Here is a 27,977-nt window from a genome sequence, read left to right on the forward strand (position 1 = left end):
ATCTGAAAAAAAACAGTTATGCAGAAGGATCCGTTCTGAACGGATGCAAGCGTTTGCATTATAGGAGCGGATCCGTCTGTGCAGACACCAGACGGATCCGCTCCTAACGCAGGTGTGAAAGTAGCCTTAGTTGGATGAATCACTCAGCTGGACGCAAGTACCAACTCATTTCTGCATTTACTGGGAGGGATTGTGGATGGACCCAAGAGACCGCCGAATGTCAGAAGCTCTAGAGAACAGGGGTTGTCCGGTTGGAATTAATTTTCCCTTTGTTTTAATTTCGTGTTTAGGGGCAATACAAAAAGTTAGTTAATGCTATATGATCTGCTAAAATACTGTGTACTATAGTAGGTTCCTCTTGGGAACGTAACTGGTGCTAATGTTACTAATCAATACATAGTTACGCAAGGTGGAAAAGAAGCAAAATGGCCAATGCCGAATGGTCGATGGCCAGAGACCAGTCCAAAGACTTCATGGGGGTTTTCTCATCTTCACATGGCATCATTGGGCATCCCTTGACACCAAAGTTCACAAGAACTTCACCCAACACAGCTCTGCTTACTAAAAGAAGATGGGCGCTTGCCTCAATAAAACATGATTAATTCAAGATGGTAATAGAGAAAGGAGTTATAGAATTCATCGAGGAGAAGACTACACAGAGTCTTCAGCTTGGGTTGTGGTATCTGTTTCCAGCAGCCCGACAGATAAGCTTTCTGATTTACTTTCCCCATTTTGAAGGCCTCCATTGGTGGTCCCATTTGTAGAATTCTTCAGAAGTAAAGGTATGACATTTGGGTTGGATTCCAGGTTAGCACCAGTTTGAGGGACATTGTTGGTATGACGTCTTCCACAACGACATACAACTTCATTGACCCAGCTGTGAAAGTAATGAAAAAGTTTATAAGGTCAAATGGTTCCAAGTTAGAAACATAACATGAAACAGTGCCCCAGTGACTCTGGTCCTGACTGTGATGTACTATATCATATACAGTGTCCCATGCTCATCCCCGTTGGGTTACCCCCTTATCTTATACATCTTGGATAGAGGAACACCATCACGCTGCGCCAGGGAATAATGCATTGGTGTACTGCGTACAGCGGTCCCTCACATTACAATATTAATTGCTTCCAGGACGACCGTTGTATGTTGAAACCATTGTAACTTGAATAATGTGTTCCAAAGCCCCAAAATGTCATCCAAGATGAGAGGAAATGAAGATTTAAGAAAAATAAGCAGATAACTAAGGCTACTTTTACATCTGCGTTTTTGCTGGATCCGTCAAAAACGCTTCCGTAATTATAATACAACCGTCTGCATCCGTTATCTCCAAAATGCCCATGACGGATCCGCTCAGCGGTGTATGGAGTGCACATTTTATGAATGGGCAGCAGCAGCGCGCATTGCTGCTGCTGCCCGTGCTCCTCGGACGATTACTTTCTCTTGGCATAGCACATGAGTACCCTGTTACCCTGTACTATGCCAGGATTAGCGGAGCGGAGCGGGCTCCTGCTTCTGCCGGCTCCGCTAAGAGAACTGCATGTCAACACGTGGCTTAGCGGATCAGGCAGGAGCAGGAGCTCGCTCCGCTCAGCTAATCCTGGCATAGTGCAGGGTAACAGGGCACTCATGTGCTATGCCAGGAGTAAGTAATTGTCCGAGGAGCTGCAATGTGCGCCCCTGCCCCATTCATAAAATGTACTCCGCCGAGCTGTCACAGTGAAGGGTGCACTTTAGGGATGTAAAAGTGGCATAAAAATAGAAAATGGAATAATAAAGTCTATTACAAATAGTTTATTAGGGACATCGTATTAAAAATTGTAACAAAGGTTTAGTTACTCTTTAAAGGTCATGAAATGTAAATTGAACACGTTACCTCCTAAATTTTTGGCAGAGTCCGTACAGTAATGATAGTGTAATAAGAAGAAGAAGAAGAGGAACTCCAACGCCTGCTGTAATCTTCGCGATGTCTTCAGCAGACCGCTCCTGTGCAGAGCCGTCAGCAGGTTTTGTGTATTCAGTGATTTTCTCCAGCACTGATTTTTCACTCAGCGTTTCTGGAAAAAAACAAAAAAACTAGAATTTTATCTCGTGATAACAGTGAGCACAAATTACAGTAAATTTACAAGAGACTTGAGAAGTCACGTCCCCGGTGACGGGTCATTCTCCCCCCCAAAGGATCAGCGCATACATAGATTGCAGTACTGTGTGTATATGGCAGTACTATGTGCTCTCATTCAGAAAATACTATTTGGATATTGCATACTGTATTATTGAAGCACTGGTATGTGGTCTGCATACGGCAGTATTATATGGGCACCATTTCCTTTCAGGAAAGTCTTGGGCAGATTTTGACTGTTCCCACTAAAAAAACTTCTAACCTCCACGAGCTGCTGAAAGACCCTCTCCATTCCGGGTATGTCCGCACTCCATTCTCCAGTCCTCTTTAGTCGGGTCCTCCACCAGTATTTCTCCATACGTTTTATTATTCGCAAAGAACAAGAATCCTGACTGAGAACAGTTCTGGAAGGATGGGACTGCCTGGATGGTGAAGGAACAGCCCTCTGATCTGCGGTCTTTCATGTCTTTTATGGTCACGAATTGATCGATCAGGGATCCGTTCTTCATTTGGAACCAGAACTGCCGCCAAAGTTTCTGCCTTCGGGAATCTGCAGAAAAACATGGATGGACAATAAATGAGTTTGCTACAATGTATCAGTGTAGGTAAATACAGCAGCCTGGAGTCCACATCACCGTTTAGCTTTAGGTAATTCTTATCCGTCAGAAGAGAGAGAAATAAAAACAGATCCTGTTGCATCAGTTGTCATCCGTTTGAGCCATTTCTGTTTTTTAGACGGAGGGGGGGTGGATCTCAGACAGAAATGGCTCAAACGGTTGACAACTGATGCAACAGGATCCGTTTTTTATTTTTTTGCAGGATCCAGTTATTTTTTTCTCGCTCTTCTTCTGACCAGAAGAACGGAAAACTAAACGGTGATATGAACTCAGCCTTAGGCCTCATGCACACGACCGTTGTGGCGGCTCGGATGCGACCCATTCATTTCAATGGAGCCGCAAAAGATGCGGACAGCACACGGAGTGTGGCTCCATTCCGCGGCCCCGGAAAAAAAAAAATAACATGTCCTATTCTTGTCCGCGATTTGCGGACAAGAATAGGCATTTATATTGCCGGCGCCCGTTCCATTCCGCAAATTGCAAAAAACGGCACTGTCGTGTGCATGAGGCCTTATTCCTGGGCAGAGATATAAAAGCCTACGGACATCTTCAACATGAAAAGGATTGTCACATCTGTTAGTGGTCACAGAGTTCCAGGAGTTGCTCTAAGATTCATTCTGCAATCTTTGCTCCTTCATTCATTTGAAGAGGCCATGATATGCAGCTTAGGCTACTTTCACATCTGCGTTTTTGCTGGATCCTTCATGGATCAGCAAAAACGCTTCCGTCACGATAATACAACCGCCTGCATCCAGTTGTATTATTTCTAAAATAGCCAAGGCTATTTTCTTTTGAGTCAGAGAAACGGATCCGTCTCCATTGACTTACATTGTGAGTCATGACGTATCCGTCTTTCTCCGCACCACATTGTTGACAGAAAAAAAACACTGCTTGCAGAGGTTTTCTGTCCATCATGGGATACTGGTAGTCAGTCAACCAAAATCCTGACTGACTACCAGTATGACCAGACCCCAAAGGTAGGTGAGTTCATACACAGGAATACCTAGAGTCCTATCAAGCCCTATAGGACCCTGGTACTAATGGCAGGGAAGAGACTATCTGTTCCTCCAAAAGGAAGGACGAACAGGAGTCTACTTCAGGCCTAAGGCTCCATCACATGTCCGCAATTCCGTTCCACAAAATTGCGGACCCATCCATTTCTATGGGGCTGCACAATGTGCAGCCTGGATCCGGAAATGCGGACCCGCACTTCCGGGTCCGCAGTTCCGATTCCGAAAAAAATAGAACATGTCCTATTCTTGTCTGCAATTGCGGACAAGAATAGGCATTTTCTATTAAGTGCCGGCAATGTTATGTGCAAAATGTTCCACCCCTGAGAGCGCACATATCAGAGCTGAGTGCAGGATATTGGGGTCACCACATAGCAGAGCTGAGTGCAGGATATTGGGGTCACCGCATAGCAGAGCTGAGTGCAGGATATTGGGGTCACCGCAGAGCTGATTACGGGATATGGGGGTCACCCACAGTCACATGGCAAGAGGCTGGTATACACAGGCCTCTACAACTCCCAGTGACGAAGATGCTTTTATCACACAAAGTCTCCCCTCAAAGTTCTGCACAGCCCCCAATATAATGATGCAAAGTCTCCCCCCCCAAACATCTGCATAGCTCTCCAATATAATGATACAAAGTCGTAGCCCCCCTCCCCAGTACTGTACTCAGGGGGGCGGACATACCGCCTGTGCAGCCGGTTGCACAGGGGACCACTGTGCTAGGGGGCCCGTGAGAGGATCCTGGGCAGGGAGAGATGATCTCTATATTTTTCTGTATCGCCGTTCTCAGGACAGCGATACAGATGGATGCTGCAGCGGGGCAGGGGAGAGGTGTTTCCCTTACCCATTCCTCTGATAGACTGCAGGCACTAGGCTTGCAGCCTATCAGAGGCCAGTGCAGGCAGCACGATGACATCATCGCGCCGCCTGAGCCGTACAGCGCGGGACACAGGCCGGAAGAGGCCTTCACTGAGAGTGTCATCGAGGTAAGTATGTGAGTACATTTTTTTACACTATGCTGTTGCCCAGAATGGGGAAGGGGGGAGAGGAGCACTATGGAGGCATCTTCTAGTGGGCATTATACTGACACACATGGGAGAGGAGCACTATGGAGGCATCTTCTAGTGGGCATTATACTGACACACATGGGAGAGGAGCACTATGGAGGCATCTACTAGTGGGCATTATACTGGCACAATGGGGGAGAGGAGCACTATGGAGGCATCTAATAGGGGGCATTATTTACTAGCACAATGGGGGAGAGGAGCACTATGGAGGCATCTAATAGGGGGCATTATTTACTAGCACACATGGGAGGGAGGAGCACTATGGGGGCATTTACTGGGAGCCCTATATATTAGAATACTGTCACACATGGAGGGCACTATGAAGAAGTGGGGGAGAGGAGCACTATGGGGGCATCTGCTGGGGGGCATTATATAGGGGCATTTTATACTGGCACAAACTATATGTACAATATGGGGGTGAGGATGAGTACTATAGTGGCATTTTATACTGGCATACATTATATGGGCACTATGGGAAAGGAGGGAGAGGAACATTATCGGGGCACTCTATAGGGGCATTTTATACTGGCCCATTATGTCAGGCACCATGGAACGGGGAGGAGCACTATATAGGAGTATTTTATACTGGTGCAAAATTATGGGGCACTATGGGGACATTAGCTCAACTAGGGTCACAGAGTTTTTTTTGGGGGGCATACAGTAGGGGGCATTGGCACACATTATGAGGGCACCATAGGGACACTGGCTCTACTAGGGGCACTAAGAGGAGTTTAATTTTTTACTGCCACACAACGGATTTTTTTGTATCATTTTTGGGGGACATTATGTTTATTAGTGTCGGGCAATATTTGCTGGGCGCAGTTATTTTTTAGGGCACTGTGTGCCAATAATTATTGAAGGGACACTATCTGGTACTAGTATTTTCAGAGGGTTTATCTGTTTCTGCAGTATAGTATTGGGGAGCACAGCAGGCACAGGATGGGGTGTTCAGAAGGCTGAAGGGAGGTTGGAAAAGTAGGAAACTAAGATGTCTGTCAAACTCTGCAGAGAGAAGAAACGGCTGAAAGGAATCATCATGGCGGTCTGGTCTGAAAGGAGAAGATGAGGAAAGAGAACATCTACATCACAGGAGACATCACTGGCTGTACAAGGCAGGTGTCTCTGTATTAGGCTACTTTCACATCTGCGTTAGTGATTCTGGCAGGCTGTTCCAGCAGAGAATTCACTGGATCCGGCACTGCTGTTTGCAGACAGAATGCCCGCCGGCCCCACTGACTATAATGGGGTACGGCAGAGATCCGGCCACAATCTGGGAAAAATGCAGAGAATCAGTGGGACTGCATGCTGTGGTTTGTGTCCAGACGGATCGTAGTGCCGCGGGTGTGAAAGTAGCCTTACCTTGTATGCTTTGTATTAATTTTTATATTAGGAGGGAATAGGTTGAGAATTTGGCATGGGGGGGTAGAAGGGCCTAGGCACATTCTTTGCACAGGGGCCCTCTGCTGTCTGTGTCCTCCCCTGACTGTACTATAAGAAAATTTAGACTAGAATCACAGGTGCATGTATAATGGTGTGCAGCCATTTTTTATCAACCATGTTTGCTTGATGGATATGTATCTGTGATTCTGAAGGTTCTAGTCTAAATTTTCTTGTAGTATATATTGAGGGTAGCGGCCTCTTTTAGGCTAGGTCTACATGACGACATTTGTCGCGTGACAGATAGGGCACAACTACACTGTAACATTTGTCGCGCAACAAATGTCGTCGTGTAGACCTAGCCTTAGACTGAACAACACCCATCTACCTGGGGCTTCTGATCAGAGTACTAATGTACCTGGTTCCTACACTACCCTGAATAATGTAGGCGTAGGTAAGTCCGAAAGAGGCTGTATATTAGTGTTAGGGACCCATCTGCGGAAGCCACCTTGACGCTTGGTAGATGGGCCCGACTTGTTAAAGAACTTCCATTAACTTATTTATAGTAGGTATAATAATACCACTTTGATTTAGAATGATCCTTATTTCTTAGCTCTAGTGTTTGCATGTGTAATGGTGTGCAGCCACTCCCCCAGGACTGCACAGCCACCCAATTTAATGCAAAGTTTCCCCCCTTCCAAGTACTTAACAGCTCTTCTATGTGGTGACCCCAATATCCCGCACTCAGCTCTGCTATGTGGTGACCCCAATATCCCGCACTCAGCTCTGCTATGTGGTGACCCCAATATCCCGCACTCAGCTCTGCTATGTGGTGACCCCAATATCCTGCACTCAGCTCTGATATGTGCGCACTCAGGGGTAGGGAGATCTGATGGAACATTTTGTACTTGAAAATCTACCTACCCCCGAGTGTGCACGTGCGGTGTACGGTTTTGCGCATGCAAAAATGGTCAAAAATCTGGCAACTAAAATATTATGTTGATAAGTGCAAGATAATGCCCCTGGGGCGTAAAAACCCAAGAGCAGAATATAAAATCAGTGATACAGTCCTAACCTCAGTATCTGAGGAAAGGGATTTAGGGGTCATTATTTCAGAAGACTTAAAGGTAGGCAAACAATGTCATAGAGCAGCAGGAAATGCTAGCAGAATGCTTGGGTGTATAGGGAGAGGCATTACTAGTAGAAAGAGGGAGATGCTAATGCCGCTCTACAGATCACTAGTGAGACCTCATCTGGAGTATTGTGCTCAGTACTGGAGACCATATCTCCAGAAGGATATTGATACTTTGGAGAGAGTTCAGAGAAGAGCTACTAAACTGGTACATGGATTGCAGGATAAAACTTACCAGGAAAGATTAAAGGACCTTAACTTGTATAGCTTGGAAGAAAGACGAGACAGAGGGGATATGATAGAAACTGCTAAATACATAAAGGGAATCAACAAGGTAAAAGAGGAGAGAATATTTAAAAGAAGAAAAACTGCTACAAGAGGACATAGTTTTTTAATTAGAGGGGCAAAGGTTTAAAAGTAATATCAGGAAGTATTACTTTACTGAGAGAGTAGTGGATGCATGGAATAGCCTTCCTGCAGAAGTGGTAGCTGCAAATACAGTGAAGGGGTTTAAGCATGCATGGGATAGGCATAAGGCCATCCTTCATATAAGATAGGGCCAGGGGCTATCCATGGTACTCAGTATATTGGGCAGACTAGATGGGCCAAATGGTTCTTATCTGCCGACATATTCTATGTTTCTAAATGAAGTAGGTGCTTCTCCCGCGGCCGTGCAATTATTTTTACGAATCCAGACACACATACACCCTCCTCCAGCTGATTCCTGTGTGTCCGCATCACTTTCGGGTATAGCATCCTGCCGGGTATAGGAATCTGGCAGAACACCGGAAAGGGAAAGCACAAGTGTGAAAGTGGCAGTACATCCTGCTCCTAGCTTCAGACTATTCTTACGTGGTCATATCACTCCCATTAATAAATGCAAGTTAACGCTAAAACCATCCAGTATAAGGTCTCTTTCACACGAGCGGATGCCATGCGTGGAATCCGCTGCGTGAAGGAGAGCCAAGCCGCGCTCCGGACAGCAGAGACACGGAGCATTAACATGATTGACCTTTTTACTACAAAATCACAGTGAGATAAAGTTGTCACCATGATTTTGTAGCAAAAAAGTCACAGAGATTGATAATGCTCCGTGTCTCTGCTGTCCGCAACAGAGCTTTGCACTCCCTCGCGCAGCGGATTACACGCATGGCATCCGCTCGTGTGAAAGAGTCCTAAGGCTCACATCGGGTCCCAAAGGTGGGACCTGCACCTCTCAGACAATGGGGGCATATCCTATCGATATGACCCCACTGTATGTGATGGGAATACCCCTTTAATTAGAAGTATATGGTGGTATCATTTGGGGACTTAAGTTGCAGTACTGTGTGGGAACTGTACGGCCATAAAATGTGGTCTCTTATTTGGATAATGCAGATTATTTAAGCACTCTATGTTGGTATGTGGGCTGCCTACATCAGTATTATATGGGCTGCGGACATTGCACTAAATGGTGGTGCACATAAATAATTGCCGTTTATAGGAAGTACATCTAGATAAGTAGAAGTATTTTCTATAAAAGCAGCCCTACGGTGTCATCTCCTGACAAACAATCAGAGCACTTTTCAATTCTGTTAGGGAAATTATAGCTGGATTCTTACAGAATGCTATAAGGCCTTAAAAGGCCAGTTCTCTGGAAATTAACAAAATGAAAATGCTTAAAGAGGACCTTTCACTAGAATAAAAAATCTAAACTAAGTATACAGACATGTAGAGCGGTGCCCAGGGATCTCCCTGCACTTACTGTTATCCCCGGGCGCCGCTCCGTTCTCCCGGTTATAGCCTCCGGTATCTTCATAGTTATGCCCCACCCAGGGGAACCTGCCGGCGTCTCCTTCTCCCAGGCTGTAGCGTTGGCCAATCACAGCGCTCAGCTCATAGCCTGATAGAAAAAAAAGCCTCTCAGGCTATGAGCTGAGCACTGCAATTGGCCAGCGCTACAACATGGGAGAATGAGACGCCGGCAGGTTCCCCTGGGTGGAGCCTAACTATGAAGATACCGGAGGCTATAACCAGGAGAACGAGCGGCGCCCTGGGGGATAACAGTAAGTGCAGGGAGATCCCTGGGCGCCGCTCTCCATGTCTGTAATATTAGTTAAGATTTTTTATTCTAGCGAAAGGTCCTCTTTAAATTATTACTTTATTATAAATATATTCCCAAATACCTTTCATCAGTTATACATGCTCTTTTGTCTGGGGAGCAATCAGTGGGAGAAATAAAATGTCCGCTGTCCTAATTGGTGCACACCGAACCTGTCCTAATCACAAAGGAGGACAAGTTACTTCACAAACACTGACCTAAAAAAGCTGCTCCATCCTCCTCTCTCTCTACTTGTCAGGGATTAATGATCCTGAATACAGCTGATAAGATCTTCATCTGAACCTCTGTGGGAATGGAGCTCATGAGAAGACATGAAGTATACAAGAGCTGCTGCTCATCAGCCTCACCTCCTCTCTGCACTTCATGTCTCCTTATGATTTTCATTCCCAAAGATATAATCTGTATTCAGGATCATAATCCCTGACAAGTAGAGCAGAGAGGAGGATGGAGCGTTTTTTTTTTAGCACAGTGTTGTGAAGTAACTTGTCCTCCTTTGTGATTAGGACAGGTTCTATGTGTACTAATAGGACGGGGCGGGCCATTTTACCTCCCTTGAAGATTGCTCCCCAGAAATAATGAGCCATTATAACTAATGAAAGGTATTTGGGAATAGAGATGGCCTTGCGGTTCACCCGCGGTCGTTTCGCGGCAAACTTTGCGGTTCGAGATTCGCTGAACATGCAAACATATGGAGAAATTTGCGTCCGCCATATTCTTTACATTGTGAAGAACTTTGACCCATGACACATCCATCAGGTGGTACAGGACAGACAATTGAGACGTTTCAGCACATGGACATACCCCCTACCTTATAAATAGACCTGATCTGGCCGCCATTTTACATTCAGTGTTTTGCCAGTGTAGGGAGAGGTTTGCTGTGTGGAGCAGGGACAGGCTGTTAGGGACACCAAACGCTAGCTAATAGGGCCACAAAAGTCCTTTTAAGGACTAGTATAGGTGTGCTATCGATAGTGTGATACACAGAGGGGTGCGATATACTTCTACTTTTATAACAAGTCAAAAACACATAGATCTATATAGTGATCACCTGGAAGTCTATGACCTAGGGGCTAGGGCTTACTAGGGCCATTTTTATATAGGGTAAGGTTCTGGACGGGGTCGCTCTTATCAGGGCGTGTGGTCTGTGGTTAGGCTATCAGGGCCAGAATAGCACCCCCTGTAGGGCAATATCAGGGACAGTTCTTTGCCCACCCTGTCCTTCAATACCACATCATCATCTAGCTCAGGGATAGATGGTTTTTGCTTTCCCTCCGGGATTCATGGATGTGCACTGGAAACCCCCGATCGTGGTAGGACATATGGTTTCTGATTTGGTTGCCGCCGAGCACTTGTTATTGCCGACCACATCTATGCTTTTTGGTTAACTTTAATAATTTAATTTATTTTTCATTTTGAGGAATATCTTTTCCATTCACACGTCCGCAAAATGAGTCCGCATCTGTTCCACACTTTTGCGGAACGGGTGCAGACCCATTCATTTTCAATGTGGCCGGAATGTGTTGTCCGCCTTTGCGGATCCACATCTGCATTTGCGGATCCGCACTTCCGCATCTGTGCTTCCGTTTCCGAAAAAAAATGCAAATGCAATTGCAGAAAAGATTAGGCATTTTCTATTATAGTGCCGGCGATGTGCGGTCCACAAATTGCGGAATGCACATTGCCAGTGTCCGTGTTTTGTGGATCTGCAAAACACTTACGGACGTGTGAATGGACCCTCATAGTAACTTTATTAAAGGTTAGTTTTATCTTTATGTATATTCTAATGGATTGCCTTCCTTCTACAATGTTATAATATACTTTCTATGTTAGACAGTATATTATAGTGCATTTGTATTGTGCGGCAGTTGTGTGCGGTTCTGCTGCGATACTGCAGGTATATAGAGGGGCAAGCGTTATTGGAACAAATAATTTCTACTGGTGTGATATACCTGTCGCCCCCCCAAAAAACTGATTGTAGCAGGGTGTTATATACCAATATACTTTCTTTATAGTGCATTTCGGTACTGTATAGTGCATTTGCGCGTACGTGAAAATTGAATTGCTGATATTTCGCATTGAAAAAAAATAATAAATGGAGATCGCAAATTCGAATAATACATCTGGTATGTCACTGTCCATGTTGTGGGACTATTTGTGCACTTCTAGTAATTATTTCTTGGCTGCAAATATGAGCTGAAGGTTTTTCAGGTTCGCCTGCCATTAAAATGAATGGGACCCGCCGTGAACTTGCGGTTCGCGAACATTTGATCGTGTTCGCAAACCTTTCCGGCAGATGTTCGTCCATCACTATTTGGGAATATTTTTATAGTAAAGTAATATTAAGTATTTTCTGTCATTTTATTTTCTTAATTCCTGGAGAGCCCCTTTAAAGCGAACCTGTCACCAGGATTTTGCGCATAGAGCTGGGGACATGGGCTGCTAGATGGCCGCTAGCTCAGTACCCAGGTCCCACAGCTCTCTGCGCTTTTATTGTGTTAAAAAAACGTTTTGAGTGATATGCAAATTACCTGATATGAGTCCTGTAGCCGGAGATGAGTCAAGCGTCAAGGAGCCCAGCACCGCCCCACGTCCTCCTCACAGAGCTGGAGCGCCGAAATCTCGCGATGCGCGAGCTAGCGCATGCGCAGTGTCGGCATCATGTTCATTCCCTGTGCTGGCATCAGCACAGGGAACGAACTACGCATGCGCTAGCTCGCGCATCGCGAGATTTCGGCGCTCCAGCTCTGTGACGTCAGCCGGCAAGGAGGAGATTCGGAGGACGCGGGGCGGTGCTGGGCTCCTTGACGCTTGACTCATCTCCGCTACAGGACTCATATCAATTAATTTGCATATCACTCAAAACGGTTTTTTTTAACACACTAAAAGCGCGGAGAGCTGTGGAACCTGGGTACTGCAGATGAGCTAGCGGCCATCTAGCAGCCCATGTCCTCAGCTCTGTGCGCAAAATCCTGGTGACAGGTTCGCTTTAATGCCCTTGGAAATGAGGTGGGATGAATAGCGGGCAGGAGGTATTGTCTTGGTGTCACTGTCATACTTCTTCAGTCCATAATGCCTAATTATGTGACATATAATAAAAATATTTAACATACCGTCAGTACGGGTGTTGTCCTCAGCAGATAGTCGCTGTGCGGAGCCGTCAACAGTTTCCATGTATTTAGCGAGTTTTTCCAGCACTGATTTTTCATTCACCTTCCCTGGAAAAAAAATAAAATTGGCTTTAACTGTGAGATAACAGTGGCCAAATATTACATCAAAGTTACCAGAGACTATAGAAGCCCAGTCCTCACCAATACGAGTGGGCAGGCCACTGTGTCCCAGGCAGAGGCGGATTGGCCATAGACCTTACTGGGAAATTTCCAATGGGCTGATGCCCAGGGGGCCACCTGAGCCCCCCTCATGGTCGACCAGTGGAAGTTTTTAGGGAAGTATTTTATGTTGGACTGTGGTATTTGGCTCTGTTGTAGTGGTATAATGTGCCACAATATGGTATTGCCAGTCCTGCCTTCCATCAATCTGGACCTGATAACAAACTGAGGCCACTTTTAGTATTTTTTCCAGGGCCACTTTAATTTCCCAGTCAGCCCCTGGTCCCAGGGTCACCACATGCCTCTCCTAAAATACTCTGTGCTGCTGGGGACTGCACGTTCCACAATGTAACGGCCCCACAAAACCAGCACACTCCTGTCCCGAGATACTTTTCACTACTTTGGAGACCTTCTCTTTTCTATATGTATCTCTTCATTTCTTATCTTCTACCTGTAACATATGCTTAAATACTCTGTGCCACTTCCATACAGGGAATTGACAGTGCAGAGTTAAGTTTGTCAGGTTTTGACCGTTCCCATAGATAAAAGCCTCTTACCTCCACGGGCTGCTGGAAGTCCTTCGATGTTAAGGTTGCTATACTCCATCTCCAGTGCTCTGTACTCAGGTCCTCTGAACAACATATCCACACACTTTGTGTTTTCCACAAAAAACAAAGATCTTGATTCTGAACAATTTTTGAAGAATGGAACTGAGGTGAAGATGAAGCTACAATCCTCTGACCTGGCGGTCTTCCATGTTTCTTATGGTCAGTAACTGATCATTCAGGGGTCCATCCTTACTACAGAACTGAAACTGCTGCCATTGTTTCTGCACCGGGAAAGCTACAGAAAAAAAACATGGATGGACAGTAAATACGTTTTCTACAATGTATCAGCCTGGAGTCCTGTGAGCAGAGTTATTAAAGACTGTAGACACTTCGGCATAAAATAATTATTATTTCTAGGCTTGAGCGAAACCAGCTTCGGATCATAGATCCGAAGTCGATAAGTTAAAAAACTTTGTTTGTAATTCTGTTTCCGTACAGCATTAAAATGTATGGGCTCCGTGTAGCAAAACTTCGTCTCGGCCAAAGTTGGACAAATATTTAAAAATAGGAATTCAAAGTCGGCTTTGGTATCAAAGGTACCAGTCAGTACCAAAGTCCACTTCTGATTCCTATTTAAAAATGTTTTTAAATATGCAGATAGGAATCCCGAAGTCATTCGTTGAAGTCTCGCACAACTTCGACCGAGAAGAAGTTTGCATTTTAATGCTGTACGGAAACAGAATTAGAAACAACGTTTTTTAACAAACCGAATTCAGATCTATGATCCAAAGTGTGATTTGCTCAAGCCTAATTATTACATACAGGTGAAACTCGAAAAGTTAGAATATCGTGCAAAAGTCCATTTATTTCAGTAATGCAAATGAAAAGGAATTGCATTAATGCAGCTTAAAATTAGAATTTTGTGAAAAGGTTCAATATTCTAGGCTCAAAGTGTCACACTCTAGTCAGATAATTAATCCATACCCCCTGAGCAAAGGGGACCTCAAAATTGTGACTTTGGGGTTTCATAAACTGTAAGCCATAATCATCCAAATTATAACAAATAAAGGCCTGAAATATCTCGCTTTGCATGTAATGAGTCTCATATGTTAGTTTCAACTTTTAAGTTGCATTGCTGAAATAAATGAACTTTGCACGATATTCTAATTTTTCGAGTTTCACCTGTATGTTGTTACACTGAGTCTTAAAAGTTCCCAATTTCAGACTGAAACCTTCATTCATTTTCAGTTTAAATCCTACTCCTATTTTCCAACTATTCTCAGGTGGATGTATCCCTTCAGGATGCTGCTGTCTTCACTAGCTCTCATTTATTTATCGGCGCAGCTTCATTCCTAGACTGATTTCCCCATCTACAGACCATGAATGATCTCCTCTTCCTTGTGCTGACACACACACATAATCACACTAAGTTCTATCTTCTTTTTGTACATTTATACACAGTCTGTTTGATATCCCCTGTGCTGGGATACAGTGCAGCCATTGTGATACCTCCTCCCTGAAGACTTAGATGCCCCCTTCACTCTCTGACTGGGCATGTACAACATCTGCCACATCCCTGCTGCTATGGTGAGAGCAGAGAGACTTAGAAATAAGATCAATGTGCTCTCAGAGCTATGTCATAAACAGGGGATCTGCTATGTAAAGGATTTACACAAACTCTACAACAGCAGGAAAATGTAAATGAAGATTATGAAGGAAGTTGTGTCATTCGACATTTAAGAAAAAAGTGTCCATAGCCTCTAAATCATTTGACCAGCATTTTAATATTGAGGACCTATCTTGAGGATAGGTCATCAATACTATTGTTGGTTGTCTGACACTCTTGGATCATTGTAAAATTGTATTATTTGCATTTACCTTGAGCCATCATTGGAACCACTACTATCAGAACCACAATGCTCCAAAAGAGCATCCGAAAGATATTTGATGCTTTCTTTGAAACCGTGCTCCCACTCAAGGACTTGCACGCTCTTGAAGGTCCTTCTCCCTTTATTTGGCTCCCTGAAGAGATGTGAATTTCAGATGCACAGCGCAAAGAAGTATGGTGAGCAGGTTTAGTGATGCCTGAAACGTTGCCATCTTGTTGAAAGCTGGTGTTACTTGTGGTAGCCAATGCATTAGGACTTTTTTCAATGACCGGAGCTTGATTTTGGCTGTTGGGGCCAATTTTATTTCTTTCCTGACATGAGGAAATGTTATCTTCTGGATTACGGTCTTTGGAAAGATTGTCAACTCTGCATTTGTTCCTTCTTCTCTTCTTACTTTTTCTCCCTGTATCATAAGGATCTGTACTGGTACTAACATCAATTTTTAAGATGTTAGTGCTCTGGTTGCAGTCTGAAGAGGTATGTCTACCAGTCTGACAGACTAGAGGAGAACATATGTTACCCTCATGATGGGCAAGTACATCATCACTGGAACTGCAACCCACATCGCCATTCTGTCCTGATTCAAAATGGTTGGAGGTACTGTCATTTGATCTATTACCTTGCTGTGTAAGCGTTTTCTCTTCAAGGACTGCTGTAGTATTGTCCTCCAACTTCAGGGTCATGGTTGCATGCCCATCTAGCCTAATGTCTTTGGTGACATCTTGTTGAAGGCCCTTGGAAGCATTGGCCATTGGAAGAGTGCCATCACTTTTTTCTTCTTTTACATCAGTTACTTTGATGTTTGATCTGCTGCATAAAGAGTCATTGTTATCTCTTCCATGGTCAGTTGAGGTTTCATTCTCTAGGTCTATGGCACTTTTGTTTTCCATGTCACCTCCACCTTGCAGCTGGCCACCTGTAATGGTAGTGTCCTCATATATATTGTTAATATCAGCAGTTTTAAAGTTGGAGGCATTTTGACCAGTCTTAGAGGCTCCAGGAATAGCACGTTTTTCATCATTGGGTCTGTAGCCCACTTCGACATTGTGTTCTGTTTCAGAGAACTGTGCGGTACTCTTGTTCAAACTATGACCTTCAGGTGCCAGTTGTTCTCTTTAAAAGGGACTTTCAAGGCATTATTCTCATGTGCACAAGACATGGTGTTGCTGCCATCTTGTTGAAAAGCTGTGGAGACATTGTCCTTGACACTGGTGTCAAAGGTTTTGCTTATGGACAGAGTCTCTTCAATGCTTAGATGTGGCTCCTTAGAATAATGTCTAGAAAACAAATGTGAAATTGCTATAAAATATAATACCAAAAGTTTTTGTTTTTGTTTTTTAATCAGAAAGTCTAATGTTTAGAGTTGGATAGTAAAACTGAAACTTTGTGGGTGATTGATTAAAGTGTGTTAACTGTCGTTTCTTTTTTTAACTTTTTAAATGTTTAGGGCAAGTGATACTGGTAATTTTTGCATATTTTATTTCTTGATTTTTTCCCCCTTTTTATTACATACCTGCCGCTATTTACCTAATTAGTCTTCTCAGTGCAGTGAAGATGCTTCTTGCTAGTGCTGACCGTGTAAGTGCAATCTGTATGCCTGGCATGCTTGCTTACTTACTAGCCGCCTGGAGATGCAGGAGATCACTGCGGGCTCTCCTGCATCTCCTGATGGCTCGTTAGTCAGCGCACTAGGCATGAAGATCGCACGTACACCGTCAGCTCTCACCTCTGACAACGTACCACTGTCAGCTGGGCAGTATATATACATATAGGGGGTCATTTATTAACCCCTTAAGGACGCAGGGCGTACCGGTACGCCCTATTTCCCGAGTCCTTAAGGACCAAGGGCGTACAGGTACGTCCTGACTTAAATTCGGCATTCCGGCGCCGCAGGGGTTAATCGGAACGGGACGCCGGCTGAAATCATTCAGCCGGCATCCCGTAACAACGCAGGGGGGGGGGTGATGTGACCCCCCCGTGTCGGCGATCGCAGCAAACCGCAGGTCAATTCAGACCTGCGGTTTGCTGCGCTTTTTGCAGTTTCTGATGCCCGCGGTCCCTGACCGTGGGGATCAGAAACTTTTGAGTGCCTATAATCTTTATTTTTCACCCCCCCCTGCACCCCTGCATGATTTGATGCCGGCGGGTGGTGCGGGGGGGGTGTCGCAGGCGGTGGGGGCGTTGCGGGAGGCGGGCGGTGCGGCAGGCGGGATCGCGATCCCCCGCCCGCCTCCCCATGAATGATCGTTGGTGTCTAGTGGTTGTACCAGGGTGCCAGCACATTGCTGGCACCCTGGTATAAACGGCTGACATCTGTGAAGATGTCAGCCGTTTAACCCTTTCCATACCGCGGTCCGTACGGACCGCTGTATGGAAAAAGTTATCTGTCATCGGTCAGGGAGCTCCCTCCCTCTCCATCGGGGGGCTGCTGTGCCTTTGCAGCCCCCCGATGGAGAGGGAGAGAGCCCCCAGAGAGCCCCCCTTAGCCCCGTGCTTACCCTTCCCCGTCTGCGAAGTTCTGAGCAGACGGGGAGGGTTCCCATGGCAACAGGACGCCTGCTCAGGCGTCCTGCTGTCCATGGTGCTGAACAGATCTATGCTGAAAGCATAGATCTGTTCAGTGTAAGTAAAATACAGTACAGAACAATATATATTGTTCTGTACTGTATTATACAGACATCAGACCCACTGGATCTTCAAGAACCAAGTGGGTCTGGGTCAAAAAAATGTAAAAAAAAAAGTGAAAAAAGTTAAGATAAAAAAAAAACATTTATCACTGAATAAAAATTAAAAAAATAAAATAAACTACACATATTAGGTATCGCCGCGTCCGTAACGACCTGATCTATAAAATGGTCATGTTACTTTCCCCGCACGGTGAACGCCATAAAAATAAAAAAATAAAAACTATGAGAAAATTGAAATTTTGCCCACCTTACTTCCCAAAAAAGGTAATAAAAGTGATCAAAAAAGTCGCATGTACGCCAAAATAGTACCAATCAAACCGTCATCTCATCCCGCAAAAAATGAGACCCTACTCAAGATAATAGCCCAAAAGCTGAAAAAACTATGGCTCTTAGACTATGGAAACACTAAAACATGATTTTTTTTTGTTTCAAAAATGAAATCATTGTGTAAAACTTACATAAATAAAAAAAAGTATACATATTAGGTATCGCCGCGTCCGTATCGACCGGCTCTATAAAAATATCACATGACCTAACCCCTCAGATGACCACCGTAAAAAAATAAAAATAAAAACTGTGTAAAAAAAGCCATTTTTTGCCATCTTACGTCACAAAAAGTGTAATAGCAAGCGATCAAAAAGTCATATGCACCCCAAAATAGTGCCAATCAAACAGTCATCTCATCCCGCAAAAAATGAGACCCTACTCAAGATAATCGCCCAAAAACTGAAAAAACTATGGCTCTTAGACTATGGAGACAAAAAACATTTTTTTGGTTTTAAAAATGAAATCATTGTATAAAACTTACATAAATAAAAAAAAATGTATACATATTAGGTATCGCCGCGTCCGTGACAACCTGCTCTATAAAATTACCCCATGATCTAACCTGTCAGATGAATGTTGTAAATAACAAAAAAAAAAACGTGCCAAAAAAGCTATTTCTTGTTACCTTGCTGCACAAAAAGTGTAATATAGAGCAACCAAAAATCATATGTACCCTAAACTAGTACCAACAAAACTGCCACCCTATCCGTAGTTTCTAAAATGGAGTCACTTTTTTGGAGTTTCCACTCTAGGGGTGCATCAGGGGGGCTTCAAATGGACATGGTGTCAAAAAAACCAGTCCAGCAAAATCTGCCTTCCAAAAAACCGTATGGCATTCCTTTCCTTCTGCGCCCTGCCGTGTGCCCGTACAGCGGTTTACGACCACATATGGGGTGTTTCTGTAAACTACAGAATCAGGGCCATAAATAATGAGTTTTGTTTGGCTGTTAACCCTTGCTTTGTAACTGGAAAAAAAATATTAAAATGGAAAATCTGCCAAAATTTGAAATTTTGAAATTGTGTCTCTATTTTCCATTAAATCTTGTGCAACACCTAAAGGGTTAACAACGTTTGTAAAATCAGTTTTGAATACCTTGAGGGGTGTAGTTTCTTAGATGGGGTCACTTTTATGAGTTTATAATCTAGGGGTGCATCAGGGGGGCTTCAAATGGGACATGGTGTCAAAAAAACAGTCCAGCAAAATCAGCCTTCCAAAAACCAAACGGCGCACCTTTCACTCTACGCCCTACTGTGTGCCCGTACAGTAGTTTACGGCCACATATGGGGTGTTTCTGTAAACAGCAGAGTCAGGGCAATAAAGATACAGTCTTGTTTGGCTGTTAACCCTTGCTTTGTTAGTGGAAAAAATGGGTTAAAATTGAAAATTAGGCAAAAAAATGAAATTCTCAAATTTCATCCCTATTTGCCAATAACTCTTATGCAACACCTAAGGGTTAACGACGTATGTGAAATCAGTTTTGAATACCTTGAGGGGTGTAGTTTCTTAGATGGGGTCACTTTTAGGGAGTTTCTCCTCTAGGGTGCATCAGGGGGCTTCAAATGGGACATGGTGTCAAAAAACCAGTCCATAAAAATCAGCCTTCCAAAAACCATACGGCGCATCTTTCACTCTGCGCCCCGCTGTGTGGCCGTACAGTAGTTACGGCCACATATTGGGTGTTTCTGTAAACGGCAGAGTCAGGGCAATAAAGATACAGTCTTGTTTGGCTGTTAACCCTTGCTTTGTTAGTGAAAAAAATGGGTTAAAATGAAAAATTAGACAAAAAAATTAAATTCTCAAATTTCCTCCCCATTTGCCAATAACTCTTGTGCAACACCTAAAGGGTTAATAATGTATGCAAAATCAGTTTTGAATACCTTGAGGGGTGTAGTTTCTTAGATGGGGTCATTTTTTGGGTGGTTTCTATTATGTAAGCCTCGCAAATCGACTTCAGACCTGAACTGGTCCCTAAAAATTTAGTTTTTGTAAATTTCTGAAAAATTTCAAGATTTGCTTCTAAACTTCTAAGCCTTATAACATCCCCAAAAAATAAAATATCATTCCCAAAACAATTCACACATGAAGTAGACATATGGGGAATGTAAAGTCATCACAATTTTTTGGGGTATTACTATGTATTACAGAAGTAGAGAAACTGAAACTTTGAAATTTGCAAATTTTTCCAAATTTTTGGTAAATTAGGTATTTTTTTGTGGAAAAAAAATAATTTTTTTTGACTTCATTTTACCAGTGTCATGAAGTACAATATGTGACGAAAAAACAATCTCAGAATGGCCTGGATCAGTCAAAGCGTTTTAAAGTTATTAGCACTTAAAGTGACACTGGCAGATTTCCAAAAATGGCCTGTCCTTAAGGTGAAAATGAGCCCGGTCCTTAAGGGGTTAAACAGAAATACGCCGAAATTTTGAGTATTTCTGGAGCAGATTGCAGCGCAAAGATCCTTTACGCTGCAATCTGCAACTTCTCTCCGCGCACGCCAAGTCTAAAAAAGTGGTTTATGCATTAAAAATGGTCTAAATGTAAGACAGCAAGGAAGTTGTCTTACATTTAGAAGCGGCGATGGATCCACCAGAGTTATGTAGAGGTTGGCGCCTTTTCATAACTTCATTGATCCACCACCAGTGCAGGGCCTTATTAAGACCGGTGTCTTATAGCTATTTATGGGGAAGTCAGTGAGGGCAGCAGCAGTGAGCGAGGAACATCTTCACTGTTCAGTACTGCGCTGTGCTAAACAGTAAAGATTGGTTTTCCATGGCAACTCACTGCCAAAAGTCAACTTCAGGGGCAGTTTTGTCAAGAAAAAGTGCAAAATAAATGAAGTATATGGCAAAAAAAGTCACTTGCCCTACACAATTAACAAAAAAATTAAACCAATTACACTTTAGGCTACATTCACACGACCGTATGTGTTTTGCGATCCGCCAAAAATACGGATGACGTCCATTTGGCATCCAATTGCATCCGTTTTTTGGAGATCCATTGTAATAACTCCTATCCTTGTCAGCAAAACAGACAAGAATAGGACATGCTCTATATTTTTTGCAGGGTCGCAGAACGGACATACGGAGAACGGACAGACTGTGTGCTGTCCGCATTTTTTGCCGGACCCTTTTAAATGAATGGGTCTTCATCCAAAAAAACTGAACGGACTTGGAAACAAAATACGTTCATGTGAATGTAGCCTAAAGGGGTTGTTCAGGAAGAGCAGAGAGTCTCCTCTCTGCTCTGCTTGTCAGGGATTATGATCCTGAATACAGCTGATAAGATCTTCATCTTGATCTCTGTAGGAATGGAGTTCATGAGGAGACATGAAGTACAGAGAGGAGGTGGGGATGTGGATAATGAGTAGCAGCTCTTGTATGCAGTCTCCATTACCACAGTTTGTCCTGTCCGTCCTCTCTGTACTTCATGTCTCCTTGATGAAATGAAGTATACAAGAGCTGCTGCTCATCAGCCTCACCTCCTCTCTGCACTTCATGTCTCCTTATGATTTCCATTCCCAAAGAGATTCAGATGAAGATCTTATTATCTGTATTCAGGATTATAATCCCTGACAAGCAGAGCAGAGAGGAGGATGAGGCAGGTCTTTAGCTCAGTGTTGTGAAGTAACTTGTCCTGCTGTGTGATTAGGACAGGTTTTGTGTGAACTAATAGGACGGTGGCCATTTTATTTCTTCTAATGATTGCTCCCTAGACAAAACAAGCCATTATAACTGATGAAAGGTATTTGGGAATATATTTGTAATAAAATAATATATACAAATTTGCATTTTTTTTCAATCCCCAGAGAACCCCTTTAAGCTAAATGTAAAATTCAGCCTCAAACTGTCCTGCAAATACCGTGTGCCACATTTATTACGTGTGCTGTCCACATTTTCCACGAACAGCACACTTATCCATTGATTTAAATGTGTCTGTTCACATTACAGTATTTTTTACTGACCGCGATGCGGACCAAGCACGCCCATAGATGTCTATGGGTCCGTGAAAATCACTAGGAGATTCGTTGGAAATTAATTTTCAGCTGAGCAACGTCAGACACATGGACCAACCACGGATTGTTCACGGACATCTTCACGGAAATGTGGACAAGGCCTAAGGGTATATTTTAGAGTAAGGCTTGACTTTTCTAGAATGACCCTGGCGTGGACACAAGCCCAAAATTCCACCTAAATTTTTTTCTCAAAGTATGCAAACCAGTGAGTCGTATAAGGTAGGTGAAGGTATCTGACCATGCCCAGAGTTATCACCCAGCGTGAGCCACTGGGATAAAATTCGGAGCATCTTTAGATCGCCTGTCTAAATGTGCGCTGTCTATATTTTAGATGGGATTACTACACTTGCCACATTGTATTCTTATCCTCGATTCTGGTGATACAAATGACAGACCAACAAAACAAACTGAAGAATACCGCTCAAACAGAAGAAGTACAAATTACTAGAAATGATGGACGGACTCTTCATGCATCTGCCGATCCTCGTGTAGATGCAAAAATAGTCGGAAAAATGTAAATGTCACCTGCAGCAACCACATGATTTCCATGATTACATCGGCTACTTCATCAGTAACCGTTAACGTGGTTTGTGGTTTCTTTTATGTGTTTTGTATGTCATTTGTAGCACCAGGATGAATAAGAATGCTGGTTTCTCTGGCTGCTTGAGATAAGCGGGGATTTTTTTGGTAGCTTTTTTCGTGTTCTGATCCCGTTAACCACATATATTTGAACATCGTCATGAATTACCCTGTGTCCTGTACAGGGGTTCTGGCATCGCCCTCTGTCGTCATCTTTCACCTGTAAATAAAACATGATGAGAGTTATTTAGCAAGATTCCAAAGAAAACTGCCATTTAGGTTAAAAAAAAATGGTGACTTTTTAAGTTCTGTGCTGTTCTTGCCACTTTGTTGGCTCATGTAGATTGCTGCATGTAAATTGGCCCTTAAAGGGGTTGTCCCATCTTGGATATTTGGGGTGTGTCCCTAGCATAGGCCCCTAATGTCTGATAAGAACGGTGACGACGGGGGCACTATGCATGTGCGGCCACCCTCCATTCATTTCTATGGGAGTGCTGAAAATAGCCGAGCGCCGGCTCCGCTATTTCGTAAGCCCCATAGATGTGAATGGAGCGATGGCCGCTCTTGCGCGTTGTGCATCCTATTCACTTCAATGGGACTGCCGAAAATAATGAGCGTGCCCCTCGGGCATATCCTAGCGCAGGGGTGGGTAACCTGCAGCACTCCAGCTGTTGTGAAACTACAATTCCCAGCATGCTCCATTTATTTATTGAGAGTTCTCAGAAGAGCAGAGCAAGTATGCACGCTGGGAGTTGTAGTTTCACAACAGCTGGAGTGCCGCAGGTTGCATAGTATATGCCCCCAATGTCTAAGATGGGGCAACCCCTTTAAGCAACATAATTGCTATGATGGCAGTGTGGGTGTCACGCCCTCAATTGACAGTGTGATTGGTCTCACTCTATCAAGCCTCGCGCTTAGGGAGCGGCGTGGAGCGCGTGTTCAGGCCAGTGTGGATGCATTGGCTGCTGAGCATGCAATCCACCGGAGCTGGGATAAAGAGAGAGCTGCAGCAGAAAGGACATGTCCCCAGAAAGGAGAGCAATTGGAGCAAAGAATGCAGAGTTCTCAGTTTTTTTACATTAACCTTGGGATCACCCCTTTAAGTAAGTAGACTTTTGTTAACCAGCCATTGTCATCTCCAGAGGGTGAGGCCGCGCTTATGTCTCTCCACTTGCTCCAGACGTCAGATAAAGAGCTGCAGAAAATACACCATCACTCAGGCTGGGTTCAGACCTGAGCGTTTTACAGTTGTAAAACGCTCAACAGGCAAGAACCAATGATTCCCTATGGGAATGGTTCTCACCTGAGCGTTTTACAGCGCGTACGATCGCGCTGTAAAACGCCCGACGCCCCAAGAAGTACATGAGCTTCTTTGGGGCGTCTTGTCGCGTGTTCCCGTACATAGACTTCAGCGGGAACGCGCGACAATAGGCGTTCGCGTTGTTTTCCAGGGCCCGCGTATGTCAGATGCCCGTAGAATCGCGCATACAGAGCGCGACATCCCGAACGCTCAGGTCTGAACCCAGCGTTTAGGCCTAGTTCACACTTCAGCGTTTGGTCAGTGATTTCCATCCGTGATTTGAGTCGAAACCAGTTTTGGATCTAAACACAGAACAGGTGCAGATCTTTCCCGTATACCTGATCTCTGTGGAGGCTCCGATCCTGGTTTTGACTCGCAATCCCTGATGGAAATCACTGACCGAACACTGAAGTGTGAACTACGCCTCAGTCCTTCAGGCTTTACAAATCTTATTCTGTAAATCTACTGCGATTCTCCAGTCGTGTTGCCCACATTATTACTGTGCCATGTGCATGTTGTTAAATCTCCCCTGGCGGCGCAGTTAGGCCTCGTTCACACGTCAGTGTTTGGTCAGTGATTTCCATCAGTGATTTGTGAGCCAAAACCAGGTGCAACTTTAAACACAGAACAGGAGCAGATCTTTCCCTTCTACCTCATGTCTGTGGAGGCTCCACTTCTGGTTTTGGCTCACAAATCACTGATGGAAATCACTGACCAAACACTGAAGTGTGAACGAGGCCTTAGCACGCTCCTGAATGTTGAACCTTTGCCTCCGGCTATATAATGTACGTATCTAAGTATTCCTGGAATTTGCGCCTCAAACCAGAAAGACCAGTGTCAAAGGAATGCTTGTACAGCCATGATGACTAATTTCATAAGACTTGTGTGTTATGGTAAGGGATCATGCACACGACCGTATGTATTTTGCGGTCTGCAACAAACGGATCCGCAAAAAATACGGATGACATCAGTGTGCATTCCGTATTTTGCTGAACGGAACAGCTGTCCCCTAATAGAACAGTCCTGTCATTGTCTGTAATGCGGAAAATCCAGCCTATACGCAGGGAAAGCTCCATCATTAGGGCTCATGCACACAAACGCAAATTGCAGTCCCCAATGCACGGGCAATATCCGTGCAGATTCCGCAGACTGATGCAGACACATTCAACTTCCGTGATCCATCCGCACCGCAAAAAAATTGAACAAGTTCTATTTTTTTTGTGCAGAGCAGAGTCCGATTTCTGAATCTGATATTTCACTTTCATGGTCTCGGCCTCCTACACACAGAGGATGGGACGTCTTCCAAGCAGGTAGACGTGATCAGCTGCAGAGGACTTTTACCACAAGCCATGCGAATATTTGGGTGGGGTCCTCCTAACCCCATAACTTCCTGTAAGGTCTCCTTCCCCCGTGCTGACTTCAATAAAATATGTAGAAAACAAATCATTTTTTAAGCCCCCTCTTGATGCAGCCATTTTACATTTTCTCATTTCTTACTCCCTGTCTTTCAGAAGCCATAACGCTTTTGTTTTTCTGTTCTGTTAGACGTACGAGGGATTGTCTTTTGCCATACAGAGCTGTACTTTCTAATCGAATGCTGCATACAATGTAGTAGGAAGCTGAAAAAATAATAATTATACCACGTTTTAATACAGATTTTTTTTCTTCTTCTTTTTATCACCATATTCTGACCTCCATTATTTGAAGGAGAAATTTTTATTCAATCTGTAGTTTTTATTGAAACCGTTTTGGGGGGTATGAATTTTTGATCACGTTTTATTCCATTTTATTTGGGAGGTGAAGCGATAAAAAAAATAGCAATTTAGCCTTTTTTTTACGCTATGCTAATATGGGATACAGTACAGGAGGAATACTTTTATATTTTAATAATCTGGGGATTTAGTAATGCTAATGATGTATTTTTATTTACTTTTATTTTTAAAATAAGGAAAGGTGGTTGATTTGAATTGTTCTTTTATTAATTTTTTTCTACATTTATTTTTTTAACTTTATTTTTAGTTTCCCTAAGAGGAACTAAATATCAGGGCTCATGCACACGGTCTTGCTGTCCGTGGCTGTATTGCGGGCCACATACGGCGGGTCCACAATACACGGGGCACCGGCCGTGTGCAGCCCGCATCACGGATGCGGACACATTCACTTGAATGGGTTCACAATCTGGGAGATGCGGAACAGAAGCACGGATCGGAACCCCATGGAAGCACCACGGAGTGCTTTCGTGGTGTTTCTGGCCGTGTCTCCGCACCGCAGAAAAGTATTGCATGCACTACTTTTTTGCGGTGCGGACGTTGGATGCTGATCGCGGACCCCATTCAAGTGAAAGGGTCCGTGATCCGCATGCGGCTGACCCACGGTTGGTGCCTGTCCATTGCGGACCGCAATTTGAGGCTGCAGCACAGGAAGCATACGGTCGTGTGCATGAGCCATAAATCAAAGTGGAGAGGGCGCGGCAGTTGCAGAGAGAGCAGAACCTCTAGGAGTAACGGCAACGCCCCTGTTGCTCCCAGAGGCTCATTTGCATATATTAAAACTAAATTTTTCTCAGTAATGAAGAGGCAGCGGTACACCTAGACAAGCTTAGGAACCCCTTCCCATAGGAGAAGGTCCATATATACCCTATGGAACACAGTCATTGCCTGTGGACAGATGAGCCGACGCATGCAGTGGTCCTATAAGAGCTATGGAGGTGGCGTGCAAGCCCAACGAGCAAGAGCAGGAGAACGGAGGCTCCAAGTGGCATAGACGGCGTATCAACAGCAATAAAAAAAGAGACAATTGAATACAAACGACCATGGGGCTCATTTATTATCCGATGTGGACCTGGTTCTGCGTCAGTTTGCACCTAATTTATGATCTGAAGCACGCGAGTCATAAATAAGGTGCATATGTGGCTAGTGAATGACTACACCAGACTCCTACAGATAGACCTAATTTGAGAGCATCTAAAAAGTTGTCTACTTAAAAACAAGATTTGAGGTGGCTTAAAATGCGCCACTTTTGCACCAGAATTAGTCAGTAGCATATAGTAACTCCTGTCTAATCCGAGTCTAATATTAAATATACACCTGCTTGATTTTTGGTCTAAAGTCTCAAAAAACAAATGCATTCGTATGTCTTCCGTATTTTTGCGGAACCATCTATTAATAATGTTATGCCCAGCCCAATTTTTTTCCATGTAATTACTGTATACTGTATATGCCATACAGAAAAACGGAAAAAAAAAAACAGAACAACAGATCCGTGAAAAACTGACCGCAAAACACTGAAAAAGCCATACAGTCGTGTGAAAGAGGCGGAGGTCCGACACCCAGCACCCCTACTGATCAGCTGTATGACGGGAAGGCGCGCGCAGTGTGCACATGCCTTCTCCCGTCTCTCTTCCTGCCCGGCAGCGAGCAGAAAGGGAGACGGCACGTGATCACTGTGCGCACCTTGTCCGACACCTGGCACCCCCCGCCGATCTGATTTTGATGACCTATCCTGATGATCGGTCATCAATATTAAAAGCCCAGAGAATCCCTTCAAAGATATTTTAAAAAATCCACCTCTTACCACTTTGTCTTCTTCGTCACTTAGTAGTGGGTAACGTGGGGTCCAGGGGGCGCAGCATGCCCCCACAAGTGGGACGACACGAGGAGAGCTCACTGTCCACGTCCTTCTTTTGCAGTCAGCCCTGAAGTGTGTTTCAGTTGAAAAAGGCTTTGGCTGGCCCCAAAACACTTCCTGTACCTTATCTTTGCCCTAAACCAATAAAGAAAAATCTTCAAGAATTCAAGCGACCGCTGGGACTTCTTGTACTCCAATTTTTACTCCGTTCCCGCTGCAAGGAGCGAGTGCTAGACGTGCTTGGAGAGTGTGTG

At 44.1% G+C, this 27,977-nt stretch overlaps 1 protein-coding gene across 2 annotated transcripts; it reads right to left on the reverse strand.

The window, feature by feature from the left end:
• Window positions 1-130: 130 nt before the first annotated feature.
• Window positions 131-27,977, reverse strand: LOC120993454. 2 transcript variants are annotated; one of them, XM_040421961.1, is made up of 8 exons: window positions 27,670-27,976; window positions 22,966-23,016; window positions 15,177-16,464; window positions 13,308-13,593; window positions 12,535-12,639; window positions 2,380-2,667; window positions 1,875-2,055; window positions 131-877 (listed from the first exon to the last, which is right to left on the reverse strand). In XM_040421961.1, exons 4-8 carry the CDS (start codon window positions 13,390-13,392, stop codon window positions 652-654), a joined length of 885 nt encoding a protein of 294 aa, XP_040277895.1. In that variant the 5' UTR covers window positions 13,393-13,593; window positions 15,177-16,464; window positions 22,966-23,016; window positions 27,670-27,976; the 3' UTR covers window positions 131-651. The 2 variants fall into 2 exon arrangements, 1 of the variants encoding a protein (XP_040277895.1); XR_005777267.1 differs by lacking the exons at window positions 131-877; window positions 1,875-2,055; window positions 2,380-2,667 and having other exon boundaries at window positions 27,670-27,977.

Source organism: Bufo bufo, chromosome 1 (genome assembly GCF_905171765.1).
Source record: "Bufo bufo chromosome 1, aBufBuf1.1, whole genome shotgun sequence".
Classification (NCBI taxonomy): domain Eukaryota; kingdom Metazoa; phylum Chordata; class Amphibia; order Anura; family Bufonidae; genus Bufo; species Bufo bufo.

Coding starts and splice junctions, on each gene's coding strand:
- LOC120993454 (XM_040421961.1), bottom strand. CDS start 13,392: ATGTTGTTCAGAGGACCTGAGTACAGAGCACTGGAGATGGAGTATAGC. Junction 12,640..13,307: donor ACTTCCAGCAGCCCGTGGAG/GTAAGAGGCTTT, acceptor TTTTTTTTCCAG/GGAAGGTGAATGAAAAATCA. Junction 2,668..12,534: donor GGACAACACCCGTACTGACG/GTATGTTAAATA, acceptor GTTTTTCTGCAG/ATTCCCGAAGGCAGAAACTT.